The sequence below is a fragment of the Harpia harpyja genome, chromosome 13, assembly GCF_026419915.1.
Source record: "Harpia harpyja isolate bHarHar1 chromosome 13, bHarHar1 primary haplotype, whole genome shotgun sequence".
Lineage (NCBI taxonomy): Eukaryota > Metazoa > Chordata > Aves > Accipitriformes > Accipitridae > Harpia > Harpia harpyja.
Genome location: NC_068952.1, coordinates 18443381 through 18466459, shown reverse-complemented (window position 1 = coordinate 18466459; position 23079 = coordinate 18443381). Strand labels below are relative to the sequence as shown.

The following is a 23079-nucleotide window of genomic DNA, read 5'->3' as shown; positions in this document are numbered from 1 at the left end:
ACATACAAAATGACCTGCTCTGCTCTCAGTAACTCCACTGGAATTATTTTGGATTTATGTCAGATAATACTAGGAACACAAAATAGCCCCATATGTGCAATGTGGTAAGGTTTTCATAGCAATGCTATCTTAACTGTTGCCTGTCCTGCTTTTATTTTTTGCTGGGGGTATTGTATTTAGTGGTCTGTTAGAGTATGCTTTCTGCATTTAATTCTTAGCAGGAAGTAAATAAAGTACCCTTATGTCAAAGACTAAAATGCCTCTGACCAAGTATCCCTTACCCACCCATCATCATAAAATAGTCGTCATGAAGGAGCAAGAACTTTTTGGGTTTTTTCCACTATATTCTGTAAAAATTATGTCTTCAGTCACCTTATGCTAGACTTGGTAAGCAATTCATGCTTGTGTCAGAAAAGGCAAACATTCAGTTCCAGACTGTGAGGGCAGTAGTATCTCCTTTCTCCCACAGCATTTGAGTTCTGGACAAGATGAATTATATGACTGGGCAAAGGTGAAAAAACAGGACTGCAGCTCAAGCCATTGGCATCATGCATTACTGTCAGAGGCAGGTACTGACTTCAGTAAACGGGGAACATGAAGATACTATCAGTATGTATAATAATTCTAGCTCACCTACAATACAGACTATAAAACTCAAGTGAACTGACATTTAATATATGAGAGGCTGGAAGCAAGATCTCAATTTCACATCATAAATTAGCCTTTGTGCTAGTGCCCAAAGATTTGGCTGATTACTCATTGCCTTCCCTTAGTGCTTAAGCAGTCTTTTCCAAAGCAAGACAGTTAAACCACAAAAACGTACCGTAGTGTCCACAGCTCTGACCTTCCCAGCAGGAACGTGCTTTGGAATGGGTTCTTCTACCGATATCATCATGCAGCCTTCTGCTCCAAGAGTAACAATTACGAGCTTACACCCTCTTTCTAACAGCATGCATCCCACTTTTTCAGCATCTTCAAGGTTGCCAACTGGGATGCCCGTTAAAATTTCTGCCTGGAAAATAACCCACGCAAACAAAAATCATAATCTGACAGCATTAAATTTTGGACAACAGTTGCATTTGACAACAGTATTTAGTATCTTTTTAAAATGTGTATTATAGGATGATCATGAAACCACTTCCTACACTGTTATTCAGCTATGCCTTGCTCCTTGTTTGAAATCAGCATCTACTTCAGGCACAGCAGACTAATGGAGAGCAGCCTAGGCAGGGACACAGGAGGCATGGGTTCTGTTCCAGCTTCTATGACTTACCTGGCATGCAACCCTTAGTGTAATCACATTTCTCCCACATGCCTCAGTTTCTTCATCTGTGAAACAGACACAATGACACAGCCTTGGCAAAAGCATTTTGTGGTCTTATGTGAAAAATGCTACATGGCAACTCGGTCACTATTGTTGGGGGATATTTATCACTAAGTGAGAAACTTTTAAAATTTTTTTTTAAATTCTCACTGTTCAGAGGGAAGTCACAAGGGAAAATCTCTTCCAAGGAAAAAAAAAAAATTGCTCAACTTTGACCACTCTGTTTACTTTAATATATATTTTTAGATAAGAATACCTAAAAGTTATCTGAAGCCCTCTTTGGGCAAAGGTCCATTACAAGATTATTATGTATTTGTGTTATGGCCATGTCCATAGGCCTCTGTCAAGACTGAGACTCTTCCGTGTTGGCTCTGTACAAACACAGATAAACTCTTCTTCTAACAGATGGTGACCTTAAGTCTACTTCTCCCATTTGGCTCTTAAAATTAATCTCTTCTAGTTCCACCCAACTAAGAGCAAAATTTCCCCAAAATCTGCAGCGAAGACTCCAGAATCAAGCATCCTTTTTGCCACTTCATACATTTTCTTGCTGGCATAGCATTGCCAAGCGTCATGTACTTTTTCTTTTTGTTTTGGCAGGGAAGAGAACAAGAATGAAACAGGAAGAAAGGGAAGAGAAAATACAGTGTGTTTTATCTGAAACAGTCTAGCAGGTAGTACTCCTGCATAATACGGTATGCCCTCTATTGTAAGTAAACAGACATACTGTATTTTGCTGTCTTTACTGAATCTTGTCCTGCTTGCTTGAGAAGAGGGAAGTCCTACTTTATCTTGCACTCTAAGGCTGCTGCTGGATCCTGAAAAATGCAGCCTGAAGTATTTTCAGATAACTGCCTGATAACTGGGCATCACTATTTTCAGTGGAAAACTTACTTTGGAACCTATTCACCAGCTACACTTCATGACCTCTGCTGCATGGGCAGCTCGGCTTCTTGGGAGACAGCTGCTGAAACGTTTCAAACTACCTTCCTCCGCATTACTGCAACTTGAATTCAGTGCACATACTTCTTGATATAGTGGACTGTAAACTCTAGTGATTAAACAACTGCTTCACGAAGCACAGGCCATGCCTGTAGTAGAGAGAGGGAGGGCAGACAGCTGGGGACAGGAACTACTACAGCCATCCCAAAGTAAACCGCCCCCAGCGTGAGTCAGCGCCTGCTGCTCGCCACTGTCATTTCCTGCGCTTCAGCCTGACCCGGGAGAGAGAAGCCACCCTTAGGCTCTGAAGGGCCAGATTATGCCAATACACTCCCTAGAGTTTATAGTATCGTTAGCAGAGTACTTTCTGGGTTTAGTTTTCAAAATTACAGGACCAAGTTCTGCAGCCCCTACTTAGACAAGTGCACAAATGATTTCAAGCATTGTTGATTTGATCGCTACAAGACAGAATCTGGTGTGGCAGGCCTTGGTGGGTAAACTTGTGCACTGCAGGGGCAAGGTGTGGTTGACACGTACACGCAATTTAAAACTACTTTTGTTAACCACACTGATCCCAGACAAGAATATCCTAAGCTTTAAATTATAAGAAGGCAACTAAACCTATCCAATTTTCTCTTTGGCATGTCACCATGCTGCTCAAACTTCTCTTGCAGTACCAACTAAGCAAATTAAACCTATTCCAGTTTTTAAAAGGTTATAAAAGTATTTTCGAATAAGAAAATCTGTTTCAAAAAGTATCTCACAAAACCTTTTGAATGTATCTTCTTGCAAGGTTTGCAAAAAGTCAATACACCAATAATGGCTTTGGAGTAACTAAGGATAGATAATAAATAGTGTTAAAATATAGATATACTCTAATATTTAAGCATCTAAAGAGTCTGTGTCTCTTAATGAATTTTAAGATCTCTGGAGCAGGAATGATGCATTCCTGTATTCAGAATACGTAACACATCACGTTACAAGAATAAAAATGGATTAACACAAATCCTTGAATGAAACTGGCTATCTGAATTTCCAATGTACTTTATGAGGGGCAATAATTCCAAACATTCTACCTATGTTGCAGATTCTCCAGGATGAAAGTGGATTTGGTTTTGGTAGAGAAACAGCAAATCTAATTTGGGTTTATTTAAGAGGTATTTACACTTCTGTAAGCTCATGAGCAAGGTAAATGAAGTATTTAAATATAATATTCTTACTAACGAAATGCACATGCTGTATGCTTAGCATTAGCATTGCACCCCTCTTGGTGCTTGCTGTGTCACAAGTGAACAGGATTTTTCGCTTGGGTAGTGAAAGAATTGTTCTGGGACTGATATGTGAAAGGTTTTGCAGAAATCTTTCTTTTCATCTTTACACTACTTATACCAATAAACAAAATTATTTGAACAGGCAGAGTCTGTATAAAAGTAGATCTTCAACTGCTTGAAACCACTATCATCTAACTCATCTACAGCAGGATGGTAAAACTAAAAAACACTGGAACAAGCTGGAAGAACCATAAAAGCAGCAGAAGCCAGACAGATTCTGTGCCAATAATTAGAGATTGCGGTAAATGTCAACTGATGTTAAATACTGTGGTGAGTTTTTAAGTTCCTCCCTTCAGTAGAATCTTATTTAAAAAACAAACTGTGGTACAATTGAAGGAAATAACTAATGGTTATGTAAAGAAAAAATTAAATAACAATACTAAAAGCCCAATATGGACATTTGCCATAGCACTGTACAAAAGAGCAGCAAATTAAGAATTTTATTTTTCTGCAGCTAGTCTCATAAAACTCCTCAGTTAAATGAACCTATTAAAGCAAGAGGACATTCTACAAAACTGTGTCAGAATAAAGCTATGATGGATATTATATAATTAATCCACACAGAATTATCTTAATTTTGTTTACAAAAGTGGAAGACAAATTTAACTGAAGCTTTTAATTTAACTGATAGGAAAGTTCTTGGCCATAATCCTCACTAATCTTAGTTAACTCTCCATGTCTCTTTAGACTGTGGAGTCTAGTCACAGTAAGTTGACACAAACCAGCACTGCTACAGAAGAAAAATGATCCTGCTCTTTCCCTTCCACTCTTGTCCACATGGCCCATTCTCTTGTGCCAGCACAGCCATTTGTGTGGCCAGGAAACAAATTGGATTGCAAGGCAGATCTGTGTTAAAATTAACACCCCTCCCCCCAATCCCACACCATCCCCAAAAGCCAACCCAAAACAATTAACTTCTTTCAACAGCAGTACTAGTTTGCACTGGCTAAAAGTGCGAATGAAACTATGATATGAACCTTTGCCAAGTGTTCCTAGCTGTGATGCATTTGGGGCAGCCTATGGCTTACACAACCACTTTCAGAGAGATGTTCTGGATCCTCTGTTGGCATTTGCGAGACCAAATCTGCAGCATGGTGTCTAGTTTTGGGATCTCTGGCACAAGTAAGACACTGACACACTACAGCACACTACCATGGAAGGCCATCAAGACAGCCAGGGGGCCAGAGACCAGCATGTACAAGAAGAGGCTGGGAGAAGCAGGCTTGTTCAGCCTTAAGAACACAAGGCTAAGGGGAGATATAATTGCTGTCTACAGCAATTTAATGGGTGGGTATAGGGAACAGGGAGCCAGACTCTTCTTGAAGGTGCACAGGGATAGGGCTAGAGATAACACGCACAAGCTGGAACATGGGAAATTGCACTATTAGCACAAGTTTTTTCACCACAAGGGTGATGAAGCAGTGAAACAGGTGCCCAGAGGTCTGCAATCTCCATCTTTGGAGATTCAAAACTTGACTGGACAAAGCTGTGAGCAATCTGACCTAAACCAGCCATGCTTCACCAGGGTGTTGGACTAGAGACCTCCAGAGGTCTGTTCCCAAATCCTGTGATCTTATGATCCTCAGCAAATATAAACTGGTGAAATAACAAGAAGTGTTAATTCTTTGGGGAGCAGTCCATCATTTGGACTGCTTTTTGTGCACCTAGCACAGTAACAACTTTGCAAATGTTGCCTGGTACTGCTGGAACAGAATTAATAAATAACAATGGGGAAACTGTGCCAGTTTAAAGGCTAACCCATCTAAAATGACATATGATAATTTAAAATATTTTAAAGTTTAAATATTTAAACACAGTAAGCCAGTTGGCTACAAACTTGGCTTGTACCTTAGGAGATTTCTCTGAGAATGACAGAACAAGAACTCAATCTCATTAATTCTAACACATGTGAACAGTCCCAAAGAAGTAGTGAGACAGATTTGGTATATAAGCAACTGCAATATCAGGCCACAAGCCAAGCTAGTTCCAGTTGTTTCAAATTATAAAATTTTTACATACATACAGACAGAAATACTTATCGTGCTAGAATAATTAAAAACTGATTGAAATTAATTGGCTTGAAGCTATTCCCTCCCCTCCCAAAAGTAACATCTTCCATTTTATATTAAATATGGGAAATTTCATAGTTTCCAGCAACTGATAAAATGGGCTTTAGAACAAAGTTGGAATTAAAATATACTGTGAATTGCTGGCAACTTCTACATAATGGCACAGTAGTAGCTTTCCATTACTTAGAACAGAAAAGGCAAATTCAAGAGATGTTCTGAAATATTTTAATTCTAAAAAAGGACCTATTTTTGTTTTGACTACTAGAGCTATCAGTTATTTTTTCTTAAGAAAGACTATCCCTAGTATTAATCTCTCTATATTAATAAGCAGTATCTTAAATGTCCTAATCCAAGACCCCAAATATAGTTTTATAAACTTGGTATTCTCTGAATCTTGTAAAAGTCAATACTGTCTCTTGATTTTGGACATATTAACAAGAATTTCCATTATTAATATTTCTTCCAAAAATGATCTAGCCTTTAGTAATAGACAACAACACTTAAAAGGAAACAATAGGATAATACCTATTTTTCTGCATTATTTTTATACATCTTGCAGCTTTATTTAACAAAATTAGCAATCAACTTATATTTAGTTTTACTGCTTTCTACCGTTGAAGCCCCAAAGTATTCTGTTAGCATTTAATTAAATCTTTGCTAGGCCTTTCTTATTTAGATCAGAAGTCTGATACCAATTTTACGTAAGGGAGAAAGCAGCTCCCAGTTTTGCATTAAAAATAGCTTGACAAACTAAATCATTTGCTGTAACCATTTAGGAGTTTTCCTTCTCCTGAAGGGCTCCTCAGTATTCTTTGAACGGAGAAGCAGCTGTTCTTCAAAACATTTAGGACCAAAGTGAAATCGCTGATGTGCAATATATTTTGGTTCCTAACCTGCAGGGCTGTGTAACTGCATGCACACACTAAATAAGAAAAACAACACATGAACTGTATTGACATTGTGGTTGTGCCTAGGGCCATACTGCAGCAAGGACTCATGCAAATACGTGGGAAAAAAATGGTAAGTATTCCAAAGAGCTCATCTTGTATAGGGTTGTCTCTTTTTCAGCATTTATAGATGACTGAAAAGAACAACCATTGGTTTTCACTAAGATGACATCGGATACATTTATTTTTCATTAGAAGAATTAAGGGAATGAAGAACTAGCACATTCCTGCACAAACCTCAGGGATTAGGCTGTGCTACATCTGGGAATTAACAAACTAGTCTCAACAAGTTTGATCTTTCTGGGAAAAGATAAAACTGAACTACAGGCTAAGCAAAGAAAGAACTGATAACCTTGCAAGATTTGTTCTGAGTTTTTTTGTTCATGAACCACATAAAAAGAAAGTAATGTCAAGCATAAAAAAAATTTATTATTGCAACAAGCAAAAGTGAAAAGAACGGCTTGTGAAGAGCCTTCTAGACAAACTAATGGTAGATAATTCACTGATAGTATAATTTTGTTTGCTTTTCTCTAGCACATAAATCCATAAGAACAAGCTGTGCTGTTATACCAGATACTGCATGTGATTTCATTAAATCCTAAAGCATTTAATGAAGGATGGAGTATAAGGTGTGATGTATTTGATATTTGCATGTTTGGGACCCAACATCCAAAGGCTGTCTGAAACTATAGCTGACATTTTAAAACTTTTATTCTGTGACAAAGGCATTGCAGATCAAAACTCCTGACCTTCATGGCAGTAAATAAGTAACAGAAACTTCTGACTCATATAATAATTCAGCTAATCACAAGGACTACCCCCTTTTTCTCATCTGTAACAATACAAACACTCCACATCATAGTGTATGAGATGTCTTAAGCTAAATGGCTAGAGTTCTGTTCTACAGCTAACATAATCTTCTGTCAGAAACATATCGTTCACATAATATCCACAAACCACAGGATTTTATCATTTAAAAGTATGTCTTGGTGAACAAGAAAGATAAGGACATTTCGGTAAAATCGTGTGCTAAATACTTGTAAATTTAAATGACTAAGAAAGCCAAACCAAGCAATGAAAAAGAATCAGTGTAAATTTAATCTATCTTATCTTAGCATATAGGTCTGTGTTAAAAAGAATGTTTTAGAAGCAGTTGAACTGGATAGCTCTAAAGAGTTCATCTTTAAACCCAAGACGATTCATTAACTATTTAAAAGACTAAGTAAAGATAAAGCAGAAATACACTATTTTTTTTCTGGTAGTACCTAAAAATCCCAAATGAAAAATAAAAGATCCCAAAAGGGGTAAGGCAGGAACACAAATAGGATTTTGGCTAGAAGGAAGTTGAGACTTAGAAATACCAAGTAGGAGGGGCAATGGAGCTGGAACAAAATATCTCAGGAAGGCAGCTGTAAGGAGCACATTCAATAAATTTGGCCATAGAGAATAATATTAAAAAAAATTCATAATATAAGAATGGCCATAGTGGCTCAGAGCAAAGGTCCATCTTATCCAATTGCTCTTTTCTGACTGTGACTGCTAGTAGATACTGAGGGAAATAAAAAAAATGTATAAAAAGCTCTTTTCTCAGTATATATTCTGAATCATCAAAGTCTTAGGTACTTCCTGATCTAAGAAGATGAATGAAATGCAGATGTAGTTGGTTGAATGGACAAAGTTTAAAAAATTAGAATTATCTTTGAGATTTGTAGAATTAACTTTATGCTTTTAAGTGTCATACAGAGATGTGACTGGTAACCTTTATTTGGGTATGTAAACATTTATCTCTATATCAAACTTCTGAAGTGCATGCATTACAGGGATCTGAAATTAAAGAAAGTCATGAAAGAAAACAGAAAACAGATGGCATATGAATATATAACAATTACTAAAAAAACAACTTTCAAACTTCTGACATAAGAAAAACAAATGCTTCATATTTCTTCTTTTCTCAGCAAAAAGAAAGGAACAATGGCAATAGTTCATCCCTGAAAATCAATTCAATAACAAATCAGACACACAGAGAGGATGAAATCAAACATAATTGATTACTACAGTCATGCTAACATAATTGATTTCATCGCCAAGTATGGAAAAGTTATTGTTAAAAGCAAAGGTATTTATGTGCCATTCTTGTTCTCAGAATATGCTGTAGGAGTCCCACACTTGGATCTGTGCTCCCATGATATGGGTGACAGGAACTTCCATAGGTCTACCATTTCCATAAATTCAGAAGAGATAAGCCTCCTGAACAGTAGAAAGCATATTTCTGTGTCTGACACTGCATACAGTGATCCCAGCTATCTTCAAACGGTAATTTCTTTTTAAAAGAAAATAGCAGAAAAGAATGCAAACTGTACCCCCAGCTCTGCAGGAAAGGTAGATGAGTGAGCAGGGATCTATTATAATTATACATCTGTATTTCTTGTTCTCCAAATAGAAGTAATTTTCCTTTCTCCATGTGGTGGTAATAATAATACACCCTGGCTCCAGCAAGCTAAACTTCTCGAAGAATGTCTCTTTCAAGACTGTCCTCTAGCAATAAAGTATAACAAAGGGAAAACTTTAACATGTGTGTTGCAAAGAGCAATGAGAGAAAAGTCAGGAATAGACAAGTAATGAAAAACAAAGTTTTGTTTCTAATATATGGGGGATAAGTTTTCACAGGAGGGGGAAAAAAAGTAACTAGTGACATTATGAAAAAAGCAAACAACGAATGACATTTACTAAATTGGTGGGACAGTACTGGTGTTCTCAGCCCAAAATATGCACCGTTACACTGTTTAGCCAATCCAGGGGCATAGTCCAGGCATAAGTGCTTTCTGAAAGAATGAAGAAAACACCATATGGGTGTCCTGCAAGTCCCCTGAACAAGAATAAACACTTTGCCTTAGCATTCTCTTCATCACATATAATTGAGTTCTGGTAGCTGTTGGACAGTGTCTGAGCCACAAATTTTATCACTGCCAGTTACACTGGAAACTTTGCCTTCCAGAGACCTGAGGAGCTGTGGCATCTCCCACCTTCCTACTTTGCTAATTCCTGAATGCTCTGGAGTATCTGAACTCAGCAGACACATACCAAAACATCCCAGAATAAAACTCGGATGTCCATTTGGGTTACTTAGACTGACCCTTAAATGCTAGAAGACTCGTGAACTGAGAACTTCTGATATGGTTTGTGATGGACTCTGACAGACATTGTCATCATCAGACAAAAAATCCTACAAGTAAGCAGGGCCGTGCTTTTCTCTTAGCTCTTCCCTCTCCTCTCCACCCAAAGGTTCATTGCAGAAATCATAGTTGTTGGAGATAACTTTAACTATGATCAAGGCATGGCTTCTATCCACTAGGTTACTTCTCCCACATTCTTGTTTATATAAACAGAGGATGAGGGGAAGGAACACAGCATGCATAATGCTAATAAATAAGAAATTTAAACAAAGGCCTTATGAGACAAGCTTGTCTCTTGTGACAAAAATAATTTCCTTTGGGAGAAATAACACACTTGAATTAGAAAAGAGAGGGAAAGGAGGAAAAAAAAAGCAGAAACATACAGTTGAAGGGCCAGAGAAACAGATTCACTGAAAACAGACCTGACAGGAAGAGGCATATGAAGCTACTATTTACCATCAAGTGCAGCATGCGTGCATCACCTCCTGGCAAGCAAGTTTAAAACTGTCAGAACACTATGGCTAGCACATTCCTGCTAATCATATCAAGGGACCACAGAACAAGAACAAGGATCTATTTTAATATTTACTACTCAGTGATAACATTTTAAAAGTGTCCTTTTATAGATTTGTTTTACTCATCTACTTGTAAGGAAGGCTGGACACAACTTTTCTGCTGCAAACAATTTAATTTTGAGTGCAATCTAATGGTATTCTAGAATACTCCTCTGTGCTCGTTAGGTCAGGGATCAAACTTGTCACCTCCAAAAGTCCTACGTAGGACTATGAGGAGCATGCCTTGGTTCTCCTGCTCCATATGCTGCATTTCTGAGAACAGAAGCCCTCTGAAATTTTACTGCTTAAGACTCTTTCTTTAACATGACATATGACCTTACCTCAGTTTCATTGCAGCAGAAGATATCAGAATGGGTATAAAATTGTGGATCTAGGTCAGCAAGGGCTGGAGCTGCATTAAATAAAGTCTTTACTGGAAGAAAAAAAAAAAAGTCTCAATCTCTAGTGTTTTAGATTCATAAACCATCACCTGAAACACCACTGTGGTTAATTCATGGCCCTCAATGTTTATTATTAACACACAAAAGGCTCTCAGTTTCTGTGTCCTCATTTTATAGAACTGCTAAAAGTTTTGTTTATTATATTAAAGTTCCCTTCTAATTCATGTGCAGGCACCTGTCATGATGGGAACATGAAAGAAGAGTAACAGAAAAAATAACCAAGAAATTTTTAAATTAAAAAAAAAGGGGGGGGAGAAGCCTTAGACACTAATGTAATTTTTTTAACTGATGATGCTTCCTCCAGGATTTTAATAAGTTTTACAAGAACTGATTTAGTTCTAGAATTTTTTCAGTGTTATCTGCATTCTGTACATGAAGAAACAGGGGTATGGAGTAATGAAGGGCATGTCCAGACAAGGAGTTAAACATGCTCTGAATGTGTTGTTACCTAACTTGTTCAAACTGCCACATTATAAAACTGTAGTGTAGACAAGGCACTGTATATTTTTAATATGCTATCTGGCAGAGCTAGGCCTAAACTTAACACGTGGTAGAATATGTTAGTTAACCTAACTTTAAACTGTAGCCTAAGGCCCCATGTAACAGCAGAAAAGGTTTGTCATAAGGACAGTATAAGTGACTTACTCACTGTTAACACAGGAAGTCTGCAGACTTGGTTTCTCACTTTGCCAATTTTATGATTAATACTTCTATGTCTTAACCGCAAGGCCATCATTTTTATATAAAGCACATTCTCTTACTTTAGAAATATTCCTTATAGTAAATGATCAAATCTTCCAATTTGGATGCCTAAATTTTCAGTCCTAAACACATACTTAGACCCTAAGCTATAGCACATAATATTCAGACACCCTGAATGCTTCTGAATCCCATTTAATGCCCTAAAAGAGAAAGATTGGACAGAGACTTCTGAAATCTGAATACCAAGAAGTTTAGAAGATGACCTTTTTGATTAACACTCTGAAAGTTTTAGCCTTTGACTGTACAACTTTATCATGCCTCTCTACTTGCCTTGTTAAAAAGAGTATTAAAGCGACAAAGACATTTACTCAGAAGTCAGAAAATGCCAGGATTAGGATTTCCAATGAAATCTTAATTTGGCTCCCTTATATTATTACAATACAGTATATATTATAATAAACTCTTTAATTATATGATCACATACCACTGAAAAACAGCATGTGATCACATAATTAAAGACTGCAACATAATACATATGCAGAAAGGAGACAAATTAAGGTTTCACAGGCAACCTTAACTCTTGCATTTCCTATTTTCTGAATTGCAACCCTAATAAAGTTTTTTTTAAACAGAAATCTTTGAGGTATACTTTCCTAGATAAAACAAACAAACAGCACATATTGGAAAACAAACTGTCATGTGGTATCATACCAACATATATATGGGTCAGGAGCAGCACTGGAAGTGTTCCAACCTGGGTTTTAAGTAATACAGACTCATCATGAACAAGGTGTAATACATTACTATTAGTTTGCTCTCATATTTAATATCTGCTGAGCAGGGGGGAGATAGAGGAACCCTAAGATTCTCTTTCAGGCTGTGAAGAATAGCATGGCTTGCGAACAGGTTAATCTGTTTGGTCCCCCTGAGGAACACCAAATTATTTTCTGCCCAAATTCTTTCTCTCCCTTTGCCAAGATCCATTCTCCTCACCTAATTTCCATGCTTTATGCCTCCTTGCATAGGCACTATGCAATAGTAACCTTTTTCACTCAACTTTCATCACATCGTATCTCTTTACGCCCCACCTCCTATGCTTTTTTCCCACTTCCAGTACCCACAGCCTACTCCCTGACTCTATCTCTAGTCCAGTCTTGATTCAACAAATCTTATTCTCTGTTGCAATTTTGTTCCCCTTTCAGTTTCTCTCTTCCTTCTTCCTCTGCCACCCCCAAAATCAAGCAAATGTCTCCAATACTTCCCTTGTCTGAAACCTACTCTCCCTCCCCAGCATTCCCGTCCAGCTTTTGTCTCTTCTGTATTCAAATCAAGCAAGCTCCTGCTCTGCACTTCCTGGGCCTACAAGAGATCTTTAACTGGATAAAAGAAGTTGCCTAAAACCAGATTCAGGAATTACGCTGGAAGTCATGCTGCCCAAATGGACAACTGCTTGTGTGGACAGACTCTCAGGGGAAGCTAGCTGTGAAGCTCTAACAATTTTCACAAGACTATGTGAAAGGTAGTTATTTTCCAAAGGCAGATAATACAGTAAAAATCAGGCAGATTTCCATACTGTTGTAAAGGCTTATCTTTATAAGATAGCTCCTTGCTATCAAGTCTTAAGTGAATGTTAAGGTAGTCAGTATTCATAATTTAAAAGGGGTAGGGTGGGAGGCATTTTCCATTGCCTGGTTTCTACAGCCACTATGCTTTGGCAGAAATTACAGAGTTTAACCATGGACAAACAGCTAATAGGAAAAATTGCAGCCCAAGATTAAAAAGTTGAAGCATCTGAAAAATAGATCCTTTACTTGCAGGTGACATGGAACCTTAATAACTGAGGCTGCTTCCAGCCCATTCTTCACTACAGGTATTAACAGGCTGGACATTATCAGCCATTTTTTATGGAGTCTGTCATTACAGAAGCCCCAAAACTGCTTTACAGACTTTGATACACAATAACACTTTGCCCATCAATGAAGTGGTCCCCCTCTTGGAAGCAGCAGCAGCTTCACAAAACGTAGCCATTAAAACCCTAGAATTTTCTAGTCAGATTTCCACTACAATTTATACTCACTTCATCTAATTATTCACAAGCCTTCCTCCCTCCCCTCCCTCCCTCCCTGCCTCCCTTCCTCCCTCCCTCCCTTCTTTCCTTCCTTCCTTCCTTCCCTCCCTCCCTCCTTCCTCCCTTTCTTCCTTCCTTCCTTCCTTCTCCCCAAGACTGTCACAAGATCTTTAATAATTAGTGCCACAATGAGAGGATGTCAGAACATGAGATGTCCCTCTCTAGCTTACAGATATAGGGGATGTTCACTGAACAGAAGCAAAGTGTTCTTGCCTGCGTGTCTACATTCTTTTGCCATCTTATTGTTTATTTCTTTTAGTAAGAATGAAGAAAAACAAGCAAAAAACCCCTTGAAACAGAGGTTTGAGGCATCTGGGTATGCATCTGTTTTAAACAAAAATAGTCTAGTGCACATCCTAACATGCAGTACTGCATTATACATGAGGGTATTGCAGGCAAAAAGAAGGAAAATTGCATTAACAATTTACAGTTGGCTAAGTATAGATTTTTACAGTGCTACAAACTCAGCTGTTTACTTAGATTTGACTGCACATGACATTTGAACATGTGTAGCCTATTGCTTTAAAGCAGAAGCAACCAAAGCATGAGTTTACGAAAGGCAGGTCCTGCTTGACCAACCTGATCTCCTTCTATGACCAGGTGACCCGCCTAGTGGATGAGGGAAAGGCTGTCGATGTTATTTTCCTAGACTTCAGCAAGGCCTTTGACACTGTCTCTCATGGCATACTCCTTGAGAAGCTGGCGTCTTGTGGCCTGGATAAGTGCACTATTCACTGGGTGAAAAACTGGCTGGATGGCCGAGCCCAGAGGGTTGTGGTGAATGGGGTGAAATCCAGTTGGCGGCGGGTCACGAGTGGTGTTCCCCAGGGCTCGGTGTTGGGCCCTGTTCTGTTTAATATCTTTATTGATGATTTGGATGAGGGGATTGAGTGCACCCTCAGCAAGTTTGCAGACGACACCAAGTTGGGAGGCAGGGTCGATCTGCTTGAGGGTAGGGAGGCTCTACAGAGAGATCTGGACAGGCTGGATCGATGGGCTGAGGCCAATTGTATGAAGTTTAACAAGGCCAAGTGCCGGGTCCTGCACTTCGGTCACGGCAACCCCATGCAGCGCTACAGGCTTGGGGAAGAGTGGCTGGAAAGCTGCCTGGCAGAGAAAGACCTGGGGGTGCTGGTTGACAGCCAGCTGGATATGAGCCAGCAGTGTGCCCAGGTGGCCAAGAAGGCCAATCGCATCCTGGCCTGTATCAGGAACAGTGTGGCCAGCAGGAGCAGGGAGGTGGTTGTTCCCCTGTACTCGGCACTGGTGAGGCCGCACCTCGAGTCCTGTGTTCAGTTTTGGGCCCCTCACTACAGGAAAGACATTGAGCTGCTTGAGCGTGTCCAGAGAAGGGCAACGAAGTTGGTGAGGGGCCTTGAGCACAAGTCTTATGAGGAGCGGCTGAGGGATCTGGGGCTGTTCAGTCTAGAAAAGAGGAGGCTGAGGGGAGACCTTATCGCTCTCTACAACTACCTGAAAGGGGGTTGTAGTGAGGTGGGTGTTGGTCTCTTCTGTCAGGTGGCTGGAGATAGGACAAGAGGAAATGGCCTCAAGTTGAGGCAAGGGAGATTTAGGTTAGATATTAGGAAAAATTTTTTTACTGAGAGGGTTGTCAGTTATTGGAATAGGCTGCCCAGGGAAGTGGTTGATTCACCATCCCTGGAGGTATTCAAAAAGCGAGTGGACAGGGTACTCCAGGGCATGGTTTAGGGGGCATGGTTAATGGTTGGACTTGATGATCTTGAAGGTCTTTTCCAACCAAAATGATTCTATGATTCTATGATTCTATGAAAGCTTTCCTGATATGAGAGCTGCACAACGATAGCAGACTGACAGTGCAGAACTATAGCTGGCCCACAGATAACCACTATCTTTTCTCGATATATTGTGCTGTCTACAGTTGCTAAATGCTTGCATGTCTGTTCCATGTATCAGGTTTGGATTTTTTTTAATTGCCTGTAAAAAAATCCTATCTTTTCTTCTGTCACAGGCTGGCATCTTGCCATATGAGGGTGACAAAAGAGTGAAGCATCTTACCAAAACTATGCATAGACTTAGAAGTAGACAAAATAAGTCAGGGATATTGACTTATGACTCAACTATAGTCCATTAACCACTAGATTAAGAATGCTTTTATTCATTTTCATAAAATGTAATGAAAAAATATAGTAAGCTCTGTTCCGCCCCCCTCCTCCCCCTATATTTTAAGTATTCCAGGTGCTACTGGGTTTTCTAAAGTTTTTAATTTTTATTTAGATTTGCATGAACCCAGTTTTGATATTTCAAACAGAAGTCAAAATAATTTTTCCCCATGCAGTTCTGTTTATAGTGTTTATGACTATTACCACCATAGTTTCAGAGCCACACTCTCCCAGGCTCACATGTAACATAACTGCTTAAATCAGCACAAAATACATGAACACGATGCATAAAGTTCTGCTACATCTGATGTCTTCACTAGCGCGTGAAGACCAGTGATAACAACAGGTGCAGAACAGATATTGGTGCGGAAGGAGGACTGAAGAGTCAACAATCCCAACATGCTATGATCTACTGGAGCAAGCCTGGGCCCAGCTGCAAGGAACCAGTTAGTTCTGATCCCAGTTCCATCCCTGACCTGCTGCGTGATTGACCATACTATGAGCTGTACCTTCCCAGTCTTATCTTCTGGATAGACGCAAACAACATATTTTTAATCTCATATAGATGCCTCGCATAGTTATTTACTTAGTGTTCAAATACTACGGTAATTGTGCTTGAGTAACTAAAAGCATTACAGGCACTTAAAAACATTATGTTGGTAGTGAAACCCCATCCTGTTCAAGCAAAATGTCAGCTTTTATCTACATATATGCTACACTGAAGGAATAATGGCCTACATTTAAAAGTACAGCACAGTAACAGTTTACTAATAATTTCACAGACCATGACTCTGTCTATTCAATGGCAGTATGCCAAGTCACACTCTTAAGAATTTTGGTTAAGAAGAAAAAGCAGTTTTTTACTTTAAGGATGTTAAGTTCTATATAGAAAACCAGAGCCATTCCTACTGCTGTGCTGGGAGAACAAGGGTGTAAGTCTGTTTTTGAGGTAATTTCATTCACTTTGTGTGGAACTTTACTGACTTGCATTCATTATGCTTGTTCTGCTCTGGAATAATACCAGAGTCAGGCCCATAGTTCCTGACCTAACAACATTATACTGTATTCAGTCACAGGATGAAAATAGGAGGAAAGGCAGCACCAGACATATACGGGGAGATTATAAGGGTATGGGTTCATTCACCATTCAAGGTAAACACTGCAAAATTTTAAAACTGAATTCAGTTTTCGTTAGAGTAGCATGAATTTGTTGGCTATTGTTTCATTTCTAAATAAAACTAGTATGACAGAAAGCTGAATAGACCACAGGATCTTTATTGTGAAATCATGATAAAGAATATTTTTCATGCAACACAAATGAGGGAGACAGAATGGCTTATGTTAAATTACCTCCACTGGCACGTGCCATTTTCAGAGCTTCAAGAGAAACAGCAGGGGTTATTTCTAGCTGGCAAACAACCACTCTGGCTTTACAGATGACATCAGAAGCCCTCTTCAGGTCTTCAAAATTTAAAAGCAGGTTGGCTCCTGGGACTATGACAATAACATTCTGTCCTAAAGGGAAGATATTGTGTTTTTTACATTAACTTTTGCAATAAAGTATGCAAAACAATTTCTTGCTTTTCTACAATACATTTCAGATTAGCATTTCAATTTGCTTTCCAAAAAAACCCCACTAAAAATGTATGCATTGCTGACATTTTCAAATATCCAAAGATTTCAGAAGGTAGTCAAGAAGATCGATGGACTAATGAATGCTACACTGCACAACAAATGCAGTATATATTTCTTTGGGAAAAGTCATGTATGGGCTTTCCCCAGTCTTACTTTGGTGTTTTCTATGAACTCTAAAGAAGCACTGTACTAGTCACAGTGGAAATGGGGGACATACGCTAAAGCTGGTATTTGCATTTTCCTAAAATATTCCAGTAGCACTTGGAAGAGAAAAGCATCAATGTGATTACTGAGTTCATATTCCAAAAATGCCATAAAAATTTAAATTTTCCTATCAGCTGGAAACAGAGACTATTTCACACAGCTATGAAAATTATGTACGTTCTTTAGATTTCAGAGAAGCAGGCTTGCTCCATTCACCTGTGACACTTCAAGTTAGGGTCCCTAACCATCATGAAAACCAGAATCAGCTTGCCACCAAAACCCAGAATGGTTAATGCTTGTGTCTAAGGGAATTTTTATTGGAAGTGAGTAAAGAAGGTGGGTGACATTCTTCTGCTCTGAAAGCTGGCCAGTAGAATGGTCTAAGCAAATCTATATGTGCGGAAACACGGCAGTATCTCAAAGCACATCTAAGATCCTTTTCATTCTCATAGTTTGTTTCACAGTTAGGTGAGGAGGTTCATTTATGTAGGTTCCAAATATTCCTTTGTTTTTCTTCAGACATGCAAGTTGCCTTCTTTTATTGCAGTTTCTTTCTTTCATTCTTTCTTTTTTTAATCCCTGTTACAACACCTAGAGACCTCAGGCATGGGTGCCTCAAATTAAAATTTATTATTAATCACTCAGGTATTAAATTCAATAAGTCAGTTGTTCCTTGATTTACAGGCTCAGCCCGCCCCCGCTGAAGATTCCTTTCAGGACTGCCAATCATTAAAGGCTACCAATTCTGTAATGAACTGAATTACTCTGTAAATAAATATTTATGTTTTTAAATACATTATTTTTGTTGAATGCGACTTCAAAGTCCTCTGAATAAGAAATGTGCAAAGCTTGTCTCCCTAAATATGTTCTGAAGAGAAAGCAGGACAATGGAAAGAATAATATAGTGATCTCAGAGGGAGGGGCCCAAGCTTTCCAAAGCAATTCTGCTGTCAATGGTTTGGTACAGAACAGCTGCATATGAAAAGCAAAACCTCAGCATTTAAAGCCAACGCCCTGCTTTTCAACAGACAATGATGGGCATCTTGGATAAAAAAAAGGAAAAAACCTTCTGCAACAAGTAAATGCTATTAAAGATATCTGAATCCAGTTGAGGAAAAACATTCAAAGGCAAATTAGTCTATTTTGCCAAGCATATATTTTGAAAGCTTATAGGGTACAGCAGTGCGAACAGTAAAAGGCAGGGAATCAGTGGAACAAAAATATATTTCATTTCTGCCTGGACTCTGTGCTACCTAGAATCTCAGACTCTATCCACATGTCTTGCTGCATTATCTTGCTGAACTATTTAGCTGTACTGACATGTATATTATTATTAGACTTCAGAGCTAATGGCCCAAGGCGATAAGTAAGGCTGTTTGCTTAAACCCATATGTGCAAATTCAAGGTAGACCATGCTGCACTGGATCACAGTCAGAAGCTTTTCTTTGTAACTACAAAAGGTCAGAGACTTAAAGTCTGCTTTCAAACCTGCCAGGGAAATGCAGTACCTGCTGTGGTGTAACACTCTGGACAGGCTTAACCCAAGCTGGAGGGAAAAAGCCACATTCTCTTCTTAGCTACATATACCACACTAACCGTGAATGACACCAGTCACCACAAACTTACACCAGCATGCATGAAAGCAGAATCTGGACCCATGTACTCACAATTAATACCAGAATTTTGTATTACCAGCAACCATTTTGTTGAAAGCAATTATTTCTTGCCAGGAAAATCAGATGGGAAATCAGCACCAGGGACAACAGAGTTAAAGACAGATGGCAAAGAGGGGTGGGATTCATCTTGTCCAACATTAACTATTTTTTAAAGTTTTCAAAAAAATCCTACATTCTAGAAAATTCTAAGAAAACTAAGTTTTCTAGGTTCCTTCGACAAGGAGGAGAGAGAAGTATTTTCAGAGTTTTTTTAATCTTACATATCTTAGATATCTGTTTGAGGAGGAGATAAACTATTGTCTGGAAATGCCTATCTATCTCTGTTAACTCTAGGTGAGGCCTTAAGCAGTATACCTAACTTCGAAACAGCTCAAGTGAGGTAAAATGTTACCCACACAACGAATGAGAAAAATATACTTACTGCATTACAGTTAATTCTAACGTATCTTTACTTAGACTAAAAATTCTCAGTTCTGATGGGAGCATCTACATAATTTTAAGTTTTGTAGACATCAGCTATCATATTAAGGGCCACATTCACAGTTGCTATAAGGTAGAACAGCTAAATGAAGCTGATAAGCTTGTGCAAGCTTACACCAGATGAGGACTGGGTCCAATCAATACTTGAAACAGCGTGAATGCTGGTGTATGTAAATACTGTCCTCAGCTGGGCTTCTAAACCTGCTACTGTCACTTCTTAGAAAGATGGATGCTACCAGATGAGAAGTGCCAATGGAAAAATCAAAGGCAAACCAGTAAACACCACAGTGCAATAACCTTCAATTTATAACAGGATGACGAGCCTAAAAGCCATCAGTAGTTGTGCTTAGAACTCACCAAAATCTCATACAATGCAATTATAACAATAGCTGCAGAGCTTCTCCATAATAATTCATAGGGAAAAAAGATGATATTTGTGACCAGAAAAGAATGTTACAAGGAAAACATTTGCTGCCAAAACACACAGTTCATGAATACGAGAGCAAGTTTTGGGTGTGTCATGGTATCATAATTTCTGTGCAATTACTTGGTAGAAGCATTGAATAGTCTTGTACACGAAACATTCAAGTTCATGATGAATGTCAATACATAGAAATGCTATAAAAATTCAGGTGACATTTCTTCATAACCCTGAAGGTTCAAAACAAAGATTTTTCTCTTTGGAAAGTATAATTCAAACAAGCCGGCATATGTATTCTAAGTTTGCCTTGTTTATTTAGCCTTATCTAAATATATATTTTGAATGCTTTTATACTAGTAGTGCTTTGGTATTGAAGGTACACTCACAAAATAATGCCTATTCACTATTCATGAATGATTAATAACTTTATCGTAAAGTCAGCTCAATGCCTATCTGAAGTGAGGGTTATCTCACAGTATTCTGTGTAGGTGAACTTTAAGTCCTAACTTGCAATAATCAAGAGCACTTTAATCATGACCTGCCAACCTCTGTAGTCCCTCCACTGAATTTTTGCTATGAACATGGAAGTTGTCAGACTGGTTCAAACTACTAGTCCAGCCAGGCCAGCTTCATGGCGCCGTCAACAGTCAGTACCAGATATGGGCAAAGCTGCAATAAACTTCACAGCTAATTATGTAAAAAATTATCCATAAAGAGGTTTTTTTCCTACCTATATGTGTATGTAAAAGTACAACACACATCATCACTTTATGGAGTTCTCACCATTCAATAGCACAGTTAGCAGAAGGTACGCTAAGTGCCAGAGCTAGTGGAAAGAAGGCAGGCTGAAAGGGGAAACAAAAGCTGGGGTTCAAAGTGGTGCAATGCACCTCAAAGAAAACGTGTTAAGAAAAGTAGCTGGATGTACCAGTTTTTCTCCTAAGAGAGAAAGTACAGATTCGAAGTGTACAGGGTTGTGGTAAACTGACGCTTGTGTTTAGTCAAAACCTATCTGAAGAGGCAGTAGCATAAAAGAGAACAACTGAAAGGAACACAAGGTTCCTCAAAGCCTTCTGCACAGATTTCTGAGACCAGCCCAGAGGGAACTTTTGCAGTGTCTCTGGACTGCATGTTTTCCAGTGCAGCACTAGAAACTTGTTAAACATCTCTCCACCATTTTGCATTAAAGCAAGGATTAACCTCTCTATCTTTATTGAAACTATACTGTATTATCCGAGAATATAATGCAACTTTGAGAACATCAAATGTACCTGATAATTTTAAAATTTCTAGTACTTTGCTAGTTACAATAATGGGTGAGTTATAGCTGTGCAATCCACTAACCAGTAAAAATCTTCCCAGAAATTCAGCAGCACCAGCTAGACAAACACAGGTAACATCAGGGAAAGTTTACTTCAGAGCCGCCTCTGACTCTGCTCTCTACAGCTTTCTTTTCCTCTCTCTTCACTCATCCATCATAATCTGCTCCCTCTACTTGAGTATCTCTCCTACTTCTGCCTGCGATTTTACTAAGCTGATTAGAGTTGGTATTTTTCCCAAGTATCGGTACTTGTAAAGAATTGGTAAGATGAAGTGCAGGTTAGGTATGTGAAAATACAGCAATTAAAACTTGGCAATTTAAAGAGATGATACCTATGTTTTTTATTTGTCCCTTGTTGTCTTAACACAAAACACCATCACCAGCCCCAACTTCAAATGCTTCCCTTTCAGGTATAATTTGAACTAGCAGAAACTACTTTACATACATGCATTGAATGCTGTGGTGTTTCAGCTATGCCAGCACAACTACTGTGGTAAAACATGCATGTGTAGACAAGCCCCTTTGAAAAGTGCTGTAAAACCTGTTTAGGTCAAATCAGCCAGGTTTCTACAGGAAAAAAAAAAAAGTGCAACAGCAAAGCACATAAGTACTGCTATTTTATTGCAATTTACTAAATTCAGGCGCCAGATGGTTTTAGAGAGAAGTAACAACCAGAACCATTACCAATTCTGTGCATCTGTTTGCTTTATAGCATAGTTCTGACGAGATTTGCTCTTCTACTAGATTTTAAATGAAATCTGAGGCCGGCAATAACTTAATTTAGGATTTTTCAGTTTCTGAAAGAAACAAACTACATGACATTATGCATTATTCATCTCACTATGTGAATCACAAGACTACAAAGACCCTTCACACGGACACTAACATGTGAGAGCCCATTGTGAACCTCATGGCACTGAACAATCATTTTCCCTTTCCTGGTACTTACAAAGGTTTTAGATCGACAAGATGGTTTTGTTCCTTAACCTGCAGAAAAATTCATGGTGTTATAATTTTAACAGGTCATCCTCTGTTCATTCAAGTTTAGACCATGTTTATCGTAGTTGGCCATGTATATGAATTGGCAAGTAATAAGACTGCTTCTTACTTATTCAACTATTCTGGACAGCAAACCTAGTGTAAAACATGGTTACATGTACAAAACAGTGAGGCCTGGGAGTGTGCTACTGGATTCTCACCATCTCTCCTATTTACAATGGCCAGAGTAGTGACTGTATGTGGCATAAGAAAGAAGTTCTTAAGAGTTGCTGTAGTAATTTACCTGCTGGTCCAAACCAAGAGAAGGAGGTGGAAGTAAGAGGCAGGTATCCAGTTTATTCAATGTATTAGAGCTACCTTATTTCTGAATTAGAGCTGTCATGCAAGGCTTTGATTAATCTTACTTAGGGAAAATTAAACTGACATCTCCAACTGATTTGCCTAATTTTCCTGAATGTTCCTGTGTAGACTTGCCTTTAGTCACAGTTCCTTCCCAGGTTTGCTCCTGGAGTGAATAGTCATGTTTCCTTTCCCATTTTAAGCTGTAGCCCAGTGTACTACCATCAGGTTA

The 23079-nt window shown here is 38.6% G+C and overlaps 1 protein-coding gene across 5 annotated transcripts in view; it reads right to left on the bottom strand.

Moving 5' to 3' along the window:
• RBKS (ribokinase) overlaps window positions 1–23079 on the bottom strand; it is a 71762-nt gene that overhangs the window by 19741 nt on the left and 28942 nt on the right. For 3 of the 5 annotated variants that reach the window (XM_052806384.1, XM_052806387.1, XM_052806386.1), the window contains 3 exons: window positions 17123–17287; window positions 10682–10773; window positions 824–1012 (listed from right to left, as the gene is read on the bottom strand). In XM_052806384.1, the coding sequence (XP_052662344.1) occupies window positions 824–1012; window positions 10682–10773; window positions 17123–17287 (446 nt within the window). The remainder of the gene's footprint in view (window positions 1–823; window positions 1013–10681; window positions 10774–17122; window positions 17288–23079) is intronic. The other 2 variants (XM_052806385.1, XM_052806388.1) reach the window with 2 other exon arrangements.